The sequence below is a fragment of the Zalophus californianus genome, chromosome 11 (assembly GCF_009762305.2).
Source record: "Zalophus californianus isolate mZalCal1 chromosome 11, mZalCal1.pri.v2, whole genome shotgun sequence".
NCBI classification, from domain to species: domain Eukaryota; kingdom Metazoa; phylum Chordata; class Mammalia; order Carnivora; family Otariidae; genus Zalophus; species Zalophus californianus.
The window spans coordinates 61,994,401-62,005,839 of NC_045605.1; the positions used below are offsets into that span (position 1 = coordinate 61,994,401).

Consider the following 11,439-nt stretch of genomic DNA (forward strand, 5'->3'; position numbering starts at 1 on the left):
TTATTTGTAAAATGGAAATAATGATAGTACCTACCTCAGAGGGACATTATATTGAGTGAGATGATACATGGAGAGTGCTCAGTCCAGTGCCTGACTCACAGTAAGTGTTCAATAAATCACAACTTGACAGACAATACCAAAAGTTGGCAAGGGTGTAGAACAACTAGAAATGTCGTACAATGTTGTTGGGAGTGCAAAATAGTACAACTGCTTTGGAAAAGCATTTGTTAGTTTCTTATAAAGTTAAACATACACATACCACATGACATACCAGTACCATTCCTAAGTTTCATTACCCAAGAGAAATGAAAATATTTCTACACAAAGATTTGTATGCAAGTGTTCACTATAGCTTTATTAATCATAGTTAAAAAATAAAGACAACTGAAATGTCTGTCAAAGGAATAATGGATAAATAATTGTGAAATAGTCATACAATGGAGCACTATTCACCTATAAAAAGGAATGAGCTAATGATACCTGCAACAAAATGGATGACTCCCAAGAACATGTTAAGTGACAGAAACCATATAAAAAATAGTACATACTACATAATTTCATTTATAAAAATTCTAGAAAAAGTAAAACTAAATTATAAGAACAGAAAGTATACCATTAGCTGCCTGAGGCTGGGGCTAGGGCCAGGAGTATAGGGAATTAACTGCAAAGAGTAGCAAGGGAACATTCTGGGATGATAAAAATGTTATATTTCTTGATTGGGATGGTGCTGATATGAGTGTATACATTTGTCTAAACTCAGCAAATTATACCCTTAATATGGGTGCATTTACCCCAATAAATTGATTTTTAAAGCTATAAGAAACTGAGAATAAATTTTCCAAAAGATGTGCATTATCATCATGGAGAGATCTTTAAATTTTATTGAATAAAATACAAGGAGACTTGAATAAATGATAAGATATATTATGAATGGAAAGATTCCATATTGGAAGGATATTAATTAAGTTAATCTAAAAACTAAATTCATTCCCAACTAAGATCCCATAGGATTTTTCATGGAACTTAGCAAAGTGATTCTAATAATCAAGTAAAAGAATAAAGGCACAAAAAAAGCCAAGATGTTTCTAGAAACACACACACAGAAGAATAAGAAAGAGTGACTTGCCTGCCAGATATAAAGACAATTAACAGTAATTATTACTGGTGAGGAATTAGCAAATAACATTAATGTAATAAAGACATAGCCTAGATTAAATCTATTATATACAGGAACTTAGTGTGTAATAATTGTATATCATTGCAGAAAAGTACTGGAAGAACTAAGTTTCCTTTTAAGAAAAACAAAGAACTAAAACTAGATCCTGGTCTCATGTCATACACACAAAAATAAATTTCAGATAGATTAAAAGAATTAAACATAAAAATATCTAAACACCATAAAATGGATAATATCTTTACAATCTCAGGGTAGGAAAGAATTTATTAAATAATACACAAAAGTACATGGCCTATATGTGCTTTTTATTTAAAATTCAAATTTTCTGTAAGACAAGTGACACCATAAACAAAATTAAAAGGTAATTAACAGACCAGAAGGTTATATTTCCAATGTAAAACAAAGGATTAGTATCTAGAATATACAGAGAAAGTGTACAAAATAATATACGGGGGGGAAGACAACTGAACAGAAAAATGGGCAAAAGAAATGATCAGACAATTTATAGAAGAATAAATATAAATGACCAATAAATATATTAAAAATATAAATTAAAATAATGAGCTAATAGTTCTAATTAACCAGATTCACAAAAAGGTAAGAGTCTGATAATATAAAGTGTTGTCAAGGATGTTAAAAAAACAGGATCTTTCATAAATTGATAGTGGGAATACAAGGTAGAACAACCATTTTGAAGAACTAATCTGCTAAAGATGAAAATATGCATATCTCATGAGCCAGATATTCCACTTCTAGATGTATAGAGAAATTTTTATACATGTGAAAAAGGAGGCATGTACAAAAATATTAAATAGCAGTATACATAGCAAAATAGCCAGAAACAGTAAGTCCACCAATGAATAAATAATATTTGGCATAATCATATGCTATAAAACTATGTAGAAATGTAAAGGAATGATAAAGATCTGTATAGCTGCACAAGCAGAACTCAAAACATAATTTCCTGTATACAGTAGGAAATAATTTATGTAAATGTTTAAAAGCACCAACCAGCAAAAGCAGTAAAAACTGAATTAGAAAGATATACCAAATTCATGATTAATTACCGTCTCTAAGGTGAGAATGAAACATTATAGGAGATCAAAGAGACTTTAATTTTATCTTTAACTTTTATTGCCTTGATTAAAAAGGAACTGAAAGCAAGTGGGACAAAACGGTAATAATGATCAGTTCTGGATGTCTTGATAACATGTGCATTTGTTATTCTTTGTACTTTTTTTTTTAAGATTTATTTATTTGAGAGAGCGAGAATGAGAGAGAGAGAGAGTACATGAGCGGGGGAGGGTCAGAGGGAGAAGCAGGCTCCCCGCCGAGCAGGGAGCCCGATGCGGGACTCGATCCCAGGACTCCAGGATCATGACCTGAGCCGAAGGCAGTCGCCCAACCAACTGAGCCACCCAGGCGCCCCTCTTTGTACTTTTATATATATTACCCACTTCTCAAATAAAGGTATGACGAAAAAAGAAAGTACAATGAAGTATATTAGAAACAAGGGTATCAGGGGCACCTGGGTGGCTCAGTTGGTCCCGCATCGGGCTCCCTGCTTGGCAGGGAGTCTGCTTCTCCCTCTGACCATCCCCCCTCTCATGCTCTCTCTCTCTCTCATTCTCTCTCTCAAATAAATAAAGTCTTTAAAAAAAAAAAAAAAAACAAGGGTATCAGTTGTGAGACTGCTGCAATATTCTAAAATAAGGTTGTGGGGTATTCAGTGGGACATATGCCGTGGGGATGAAAGGAAACAGATACATGAGTTCTTAAGGAAGTGGGCCTCGGTGGCTGTGTGAATGTAATGACAAGAGAGGGTGTTTCTCCATTCATAATACTGTGTTTGGCATGTAACGAGTTCTTAATAATGTTTGCTGGATTCCGTGGATGACGTTAGTACTTTCTTGGCTGTAAGAGTCTCAGCCATGCAATGTGAGCTTAGAGGAAGGGAGGTAATGGTGGAAAAGATAAAGGCGCTACCTATTACCTCAGAATAGAACTTTAGGGAATTAATTTCTCAAAAGATGGCCCCAACAAATGCAGTCAGTTCCAAAGTCCCCTCCTAAATGCTAGAGAACCTTTGGAGGGAACTACTCATCTTCTGCAAGGAAAGTCTTTGGAAGACTACCCAGCACTGGTCTCCTTAGCCACTATTGGTCAGAGAGACTTAGTCAGAAAATGCCTCTTCCATGGCTCACATTGAAGGAAAAGAATGATTGGACAAGTTAAGGCATGCGGTGGGGGGGTGTTCAGCATCATAACCCAATTTTTCTGTCTTACAGTGTCACCTGGGAGACAAGGACTACGACCTCAGCATGCAAGAGAACACTAGAGTCACCACTATCTATGGTCAAAGATAGAGTCAACCCAAAGGACTGACCCCACTGCAGAGGAAGGGAAAATGGATAAGGACAGCAGACAGTATTACAGGAGAATTGATAAAAAGTAGATCTGAGGGGCGCCTGCGTGGCTCAGTCGGTTAAGCGTCTGCCTTTGGCTCAGGTCATGATCCCAGGGTCCTGGGATCGACCCCGCATCGGGCTCCCTGTTCAGCAGAGAGCCTGCTTCTCCCTCTCCCACTCCCCCTGCTTGTGTTCCCTCTCTCGCTGTGTCTCTGTCAAATAAATAAATAAAATCTTTAAAAAAAAAAAAAAGTAGATCTGAGCTATTCCATACCCCTACCAGAACCTGACTTCTACCAGATCCTATTATAATAGGGAGAACAGTTCCCCTCACAAGTTTACAACCTTAGTGCCAGAATATCCACTATCCTAGTATTGGGGAAGTATCCCCAGAGCTTTATGGATTATTAAAGATATTCTCATGGAAGGACTGGATGGAGGAGGGAAGTGAAGCTAGAAGACCTAGAAAACAGAGTGGTGTGGTGGTTTCATGTCATCCACATCTCCACAGGATATGGAGTGCCACCTGATCTTACCTTGGGCTTATAGAGAATCTCTCTATCCCCCCAGAAACTGAGGGAAAGTGAAGCCTGGGCTATTGTGGTACTAGTGGTCAGAGAGGGGTCTCATACTCAACTGGGAATTGAGACTTGGCCAACTGAGAGTTTGCCTTAAGAGGTTTCTAGAAGAGGATCTAGTGTTGAGTGGCACCATTAGTACCAAGATTTTCTAATCTGTAATCTATTGTATAAATGGGTAATTTACTGCTACATGTTGTTGCTCACTGATCACTGTAAGCAGAAAATCAGAACAAGCCTACATGGACGCAAGCTGATCTCCGGAAACCCTATTTGATAGCAAATGGTGGTGGTAGCTGCATTAGTCAAAGAAGTGAGAAATTCAGGGTCAATTCCCAAACAGAGCCCTCTTACCCTATTTCCCATACCAGTCAAGAAGCAACTGAGAGGTCCAATGAGCCCCCCTCCTCCTCCCACTCTACCTTCGCTGCCCTACAGGGCTGACATCCCACCCCTGGGGGGCAGCCTCCGGCATACAGTTCCACAAGGTCACAGGTGTAATGTCAGATCCACTCCTCCCAATGTCTCAGGGAAAGACCAGCCAGGTGACCCCAAATGTGTTCAGAAAGCTTCTATAATGTTGGACTGGGGCCTAGGAAACCAACAAAGGAACTTTTCTAGAGATAAGTCAATGATATCCCCCAGTACATCCTGAATTAATAGACAGTGAGCAACACAGAATACAGAAGATTTGCAGGAACTTAATGACTTCAATTGGGTTGAGCTTAAAGGATCTGTGATTTATCTTATGGATAATCTTTTTTACAGTTGGTGCCCAGGACAGGCATATGTCAGCCAAAAATCCCATTCGTTTGAATGTAATGTCACTCAAGGGCATTTTTTCACAATCATCCCCTTCACGGCTCTCCACCCACTGCCCCCCAGCTCCCAAGTGCTCCTCTCCTTCTTCAGTAATCCTAGGACAACCTGAACTTTTCCTCCCAGGTACAGATCCTTTTGGCCCAAATATCTTAGAAAACTATTCATGTGCTAAATATCAGCAGAAGTGTTTAAAGCAGTGGCTAAGAGCAAGAATGCTAGGGCCAGATCCAGTTAGTATTTAACTGCTATTTACTAACTGTGTGACCTTGGACAAGTTTGTGCCTTAGTTCTTTATCTGTAAAATGGGGTAAATCATTGTACTTACCGCAAATGCATGTGGTAGGAATAGGACTTAGAGCAGTGCCTGCACATAGGAAACTCCATAGGATGTAGCCATTACTATTAATTCAGAGAATTCCCTGACTCCCCAGGAAGAGAGAAAGGCTCCTCTCTCTGTGCTCCCACCATATCTGTACTAACCTGAATTAACGCAATTCTAGCCTTCCAATAACTGTTTGCATCACTGTGTCCACTAGACAGTGAGCTCCTTGAGGGCAGCAGGGTCTTGTTATTGCCACTGTATCCTCACCATATGGTACAGGGCCAGGTACAACAGAGATTCAGTCAGATCGCTATAAAATTGGTTTTGAAAAGCAAATTTGTTCCAACCAATTGACACATTGGGGAACGGAGTATAATGTGAATTTCATGTTATCTTATGTGTGATTCCCTCTGCCAGGAACTAGGTGAACGCACAAAACTGCATTCAAAATGCTGAACACAGCAGCAAAGGAAAATCCAACATGCACACACCTGAAACATCTATCACCACTTAGGTTATGAACCACATCATCCATATCCGGTGTTACAACATTTCACCCAATTTCAGATTACAGTAGTCCCCAGCTATCTGCCGGTTATACATTCCAAGACCCCAGTGGATGACTGAAACCTCGGATAGTACCAAACCCTATATATACAGGAATACCTCAGAGATACTGCCGATTCAGTTCCAGACCACTGCAATAATGCAAATATAGCAATAAAGCAAGTCAAATGAATTTTTGTTTCCCGGTGCATATAAAGGTTATGTTTACACACTACTGTAGCCTATTAAGTGTGCAATAGCATTTTGTCTTAAAAAAAAAAAACATGTGAGTACCTTAATTTAACAACTGTTACTAGGGGTGCCTGGGTGATTCAGTTGGTTAAGCATCTGACTCTTGATTTTGACTTAGGTCACGATCTCAGGGTCATTAGATCAAGCCCCCATGCCAGGCTCTGCACCCAGCCGGGAATCTGCTTGAGATTCTCTCCCTCTCCCTCCATCCCACCCCAGCTCAATCTGTCTCTAAAATAAATAATCTTTGAAAACCTTATTGCTAAAAAATGCTAACCATCATCTGAGCTTTCATTGAGTTGTAATCACTGATCACAGAGCAACATAACAAATAGAACAATAATGAAAAAGTTTGAAATACTTTGAGATTTACCAAAATGTGACACAGACACGAACAAGTGCTGTTGGGAAAATGGCACCGATAGACTTGCTAGAGGCAGGGTTGCCACGAATCTTCAATTTGTAAAAAACACATTATCTGTGAAGCGCAATCAGATAAAGTGCAATCAAATGAGGTATGCCTGTACCAGTGTCTTCCTATACATACATGCCTGTGATAAAGTGTAATTTATAAATCAGGCATAGCAAGAGACTCACGGTAACTGATAGTAAGAATAATGGTAACAGTATGCTGTAATAAAAGTTATGTGAACGTCGTCTCCCTCTCTCAAAACATCCTACTGCATTATACTCACCCTTCTTTCCGTGATGATTTGAGAGGATAAAATGCCTAGCGAGGACGTGAAGTGAGGGGAATGACGCAGTGTTGTGAGGTAGCGTTAGGCTACGATTGACCTTCTGACGATTCATCAGAAAGGGGATTGTCTGCTTCCCGACAGTGGTTGAGGGCAGCGGGCAATTGAAACTGCAGAAGCGAAACCAGAGATAAGGGGGACTACCGTAGTCTCCCCTTCCACCGCTTCTCCATTATTCACCCGCTGCCTCTAACAAGGAAAACTCCAGGTCTTTTTCAAGGTAACGTGTCATATTTATTGGTGTATTTATGCACTTTCTAACCAGTTAACATGTGTAAAACGGTGCCACCATTTTTATTAGGGTCCTATCCTTTTTTTAAATGTGTCACTGACGAAGTTTTTGAACGTTGTACCCTAATGCCACCCTTCCCGCAAGCCCCATTTTTTATTACATTATCTTGCATAGTGTGATTTAGGATATGTGTCGTTGGAGCAGAATCGTACCCAGTGGTTGATGGTGAATAGCTTCCTTTCTCATCTCCGTGGCTCCCGAAGTCTCCTGAAACAGTAGGAGCCGCTGTTAGTCAGCGAATGCTGCCTGGCCATCAGTACTGCCACATAATTAAAAGCAGTATTTACTCATAGACAACTACATATGAGGCACTGAGCCGTGGAGATGTTGGCTAACAGGAAGCACTGCTAGAGAGAGAGAGCAGAGAAGTAATTACAATAGAGGGGGACCGATGCTATCCAAGAATACAGCAAGGTCTTCTCTCTAGACTTCAGGGTGTCAGCAAGGAACTCCCAGAGGAAGTGTTCCTCTTTCCCAGATCTCTCCACTCCCATAAATCAGTCTCTTTCCTTGTCCTCGTCTCTACTTCCTGAGTTACCATGTTTCACACTGAGCAAGGAGGCAGCACAGGGAAGAGTTAACGCGGCACAGGGAAGAGTTAATGCAGCACAGGTGGGAGGGTTAAGGGCCCTGAGGGAAGCAGGTGGAACAGCCTCATAAAGGGCCCCAGAGGCATTGGCCAAGGTGAAGAGAAGCTGCCAACACACAGTGCTCAGATCTTTCTCCGGTCAAGTCTTCTGCTGGTGCTTTCCTCCTTGTTCAATTATCCATTCAATGTTTATTAATCTTCTGCCGTGAGCTAGATTCTGGGTGGAATCAGTTCTACTCACCCTGCTTCCTCCAACGTCAGAGACGCTTCTTCCACAGGTGGCTGTTACTCTGGGTTGAGTGCCATTTCCTCCCCCTCTGGCACCTCCACTCCCTCTGGCACCCCAGGAATAAGCCTTTAGTGGGACCCCTTTCTGGATCGTGAAGAAGGAAGGGAGACGTCGAAGCTCCCTTTTTTTGCTGTCATCTCTCTCTGTTCCTTCCCAGGCCCAACTTCAACTCTCCAGCCAGTGTTCAGGTTCACTCCTTTAGCATCAAGTTAAGAATAATGTAAGCAGCCCAAAAATGCAGCAGGTTTTCTCCTGTCACAGCAGGCTTCCAGCTTCACTCCAGGTCCAATCTTCCTCCTCCTGTTTCTCCTTTTCTCTCTACTCTTCTTCTCTGAGGGCTGATGCCCAGAATGTTCAAGCTGGACAACACTACAATCATTGTGTCCACCCCCCAGTGTGGAGCTGAGGAAGCTGAGGCCAGGAGCTCTGCCTAAGGATGTAAGTCAAGGACAGTGCAGCCTGGGGCCTGATCCCCAACCAGCTCTGGCTTTCTCCCCACCTTAGAGAGACTGAGACGGACTCTACTTTGGATCCTGAGGAAGAAAAACATTCATCTCAGCCCCAACTCTCAGGTGACCTCCAGTTATAGCAGCCACTGCAACAGGGAGGCCTTCCTTTCTCAATACTGGTGTCTCCCCATTTCTCCCCCTACAACACTCACGGGCTTTCAGGCACAAAGGATTCTCCCATCCAAGCTGGGGTAGTGACCTTGATTATCCATCCAAAACCCCAACCGAAAGTTATAACCCTGTGATCCCCCAACCCTGCACTACCCATACACATACCCCATGGATGGGTCTGTGTCACTGTGACACCCTCCAAAATCTCTCCCCGTCTCTCCCCTATCAGAAGTCATGCCCCCATGAGCCTTAAAGTTTTGCCCCCCACAGGATGGCAGAAGGTCCACATCCCAACTCCACCTTCCCACGCCCAACCTTCTTCATACTGACTGGCATTCCAGGGCTAGGGGGTGCCCAGGCCTGGCTGACACTGGTCTTTGGGCCCATGTATCTGCTGGCCCTGCTGGGCAATGGAACACTACTGGCACTGGTGCAGATAGATTCCACACTGCAGCAGCCCATGTTTCTACTCCTGGCCACACTGGCAGCCACAGACTTGGGCTTAGCTACATCTATAGCCCCGGGGTTGCTTGCTGTGCTATGGCTCGGGCCCCGGCCTGTGCCATATGCTGCCTGCCTGGCCCAGATGTTTTTTGTGCATGCACTGACTGCTGTGGAATCTGGTGCGTTGTTGGCCATGGCCTGTGATCGTGCTGTGGCGGTAGGGCGTCCACTGCATTACCCTCTCCTGGTCACCAAAGCCCGTGTAGGCTATGCAGCACCGGCACTGGCACTGAAAGCCGTGGCTATTGTCGTGCCTTTCCCTCTGCTGGTGGCGCGATTTGAGCACTTCCAAGCCAAAACCATAGATCATGCCTACTGTGCACACATGGCAGTGGTAGAGCTTGTGGTGGGCACCACGTGGGCCAACAATTTGTATGGGCTGGCGCTTTCACTGGCCGTGTCAGGTATAGATCTCCTGGGCATCACTGCCTCTTATGGGCTCATTGCCCATGCTGTACTGCGGCTGCCTACCCGGGAGGCCCGGGCCAAGGCCTTTGGCACATGTAGTTCTCACATCTGTGTCATCCTGGCCTTCTATGTACCTGGTCTCTTCTCCTACCTCACACATCACTTTGGTCGTCACACCGTCCCAAAGCCTGTGCACATTCTTCTCTCTAACATCTATTTGCTGCTGCCACCTGCCCTCAACCCACTCATCTATGGGGTCCGCACCAAGCAAATCAGGGACCGGCTCCTGGAAACCTTCACAGTCAGAAAAAGCCAGTTCTAATGGGCAGAAAACAATGGAGCCTGCTGGTGGAGGTGAGGGGACATACAGAAGAGTCTAGGGCCTAGAGATGTGGATTATATCATCTTTACCTACTACATACATATGACTGTGATAACCACTCAGCAAATATTTGCTGTGAAGTCTCTACATTATCACTAGCATCTGCAGGCTTTGGCCTATCCACATATCTTGCTCGGGAGGCAGGAGGCAGGGGGCTACACGTTACCATGCAGGAAAATAAGATCAGGAATTACCATGGTTCATAGTACACAAGATTTAACTTAAAGAAAACTTTCCCCCCCCACCTCCATCATTTTAACCTAAGTCTCCCCATGGTTCCACACAAAAGCTCCTCTACAGATGCTAGACCTGGGGGTCTGGGAAAAGTGACACTGCCTCAGGAGGCAAGTCTTTGTCTACTTGTCTGGGATCACAGCCCTCTCCGTTTCTACAGCCAGATTCTATTTTCAGCCTGTCCTTAAGGAAAGAGTTACAGGCTTATTCTGGATAATGTGCCCAGATTGGGGTCCCAAATTTGGCCAGCACACTGATCTTTGCCATTCCCAGTCCAGAGAATCCTCTTGGTCTCATGTGTAATTACTATTTCCCCTACCCCCACTCTCCTGTGAATATCTCAAGAATTAATTGCTAGAACTTCTCCTCCTGGGCCTACAGCCATAGGGGTCAGAGGTCCAACTGAAAGAAATTTTGATATCCCAGGAAATCATAACCACTTCACCTGCTTGCCTGAGGTCCAGTCACTGTGGTCTCTTACCAGTTTGCTCTTCTCTGCATCCTCAGCCAAGAACGCTGAATTCCCAAATAAAATCCACATCAGCACCCCCATTTGTCCTGGTCAACATCACTAGAAGCACATGATGTTGGTACAATATGATTAAATAGGAATATTTTGCTCCATTGTGGCTAACGGAAAAGAGATATTACACAATAAGTGTCATGGTGTTGCCCAACAGCGGACTGACTTTCGGCTAAGACTCTACACTGGAAGGGACATTGCACAAAAGATCTTTCACACCAGCATGGAGCCGAGAATGAATATAATCTCAGGCAAAACACAGGGATTCACCATTATAAGGTCGGAGAAAGCTGCACGCTGCACAGGCAGACCCAAGCTCTCTGGGAAAACTATCATAACCACAGGTACTGGAGTCAGCCATGAAGACCTAAAGGCAAGTGTAGTGCTGACCACTCAGCACAGATAGCTGGACCAAACACCATGGGACACCACACAGAAGAGAAGGCTGCAGATCTGAAAAAGCAGGTGATATCCTCTCTAGGGCCACGTGAGGTCTTACCAGGTCCTCATTAGCGCAGAGCTGAAGAGATAGTGCAGAAACTTGGCAGGATTTTCAGAGGTGTTGTCACACTGAGATCTACAGTTGTCCTTGAGTGTGGGCTTAGTCATTCTCAAGACTAATCTTTTTCATGAGGTTCTGAGTTAAAAAACTCAGGCAATGGTTTTGTGGATAACTGTGACAAAATCCTAATCCTAACTGGTCATGAGTCTTTAAGACGTCCATAACCTTCTCTCGGG

The 11,439-nt window shown here is 43.3% G+C and overlaps 1 protein-coding gene across 1 annotated transcript; it reads left to right on the forward strand.

The window, feature by feature from the left end:
* Positions 1 to 8,918: 8,918 nt before the first annotated feature.
* LOC113913816 (olfactory receptor 52W1) lies at positions 8,919 to 9,884 on the forward strand. The gene has a single exon (XM_027578085.2). It carries the CDS (start codon positions 8,922 to 8,924, stop codon positions 9,882 to 9,884), a length of 963 nt encoding a protein of 320 aa, XP_027433886.2. The 5' UTR covers positions 8,919 to 8,921.
* The last annotated feature ends 1,555 nt before the right edge of the window (positions 9,885 to 11,439 follow it).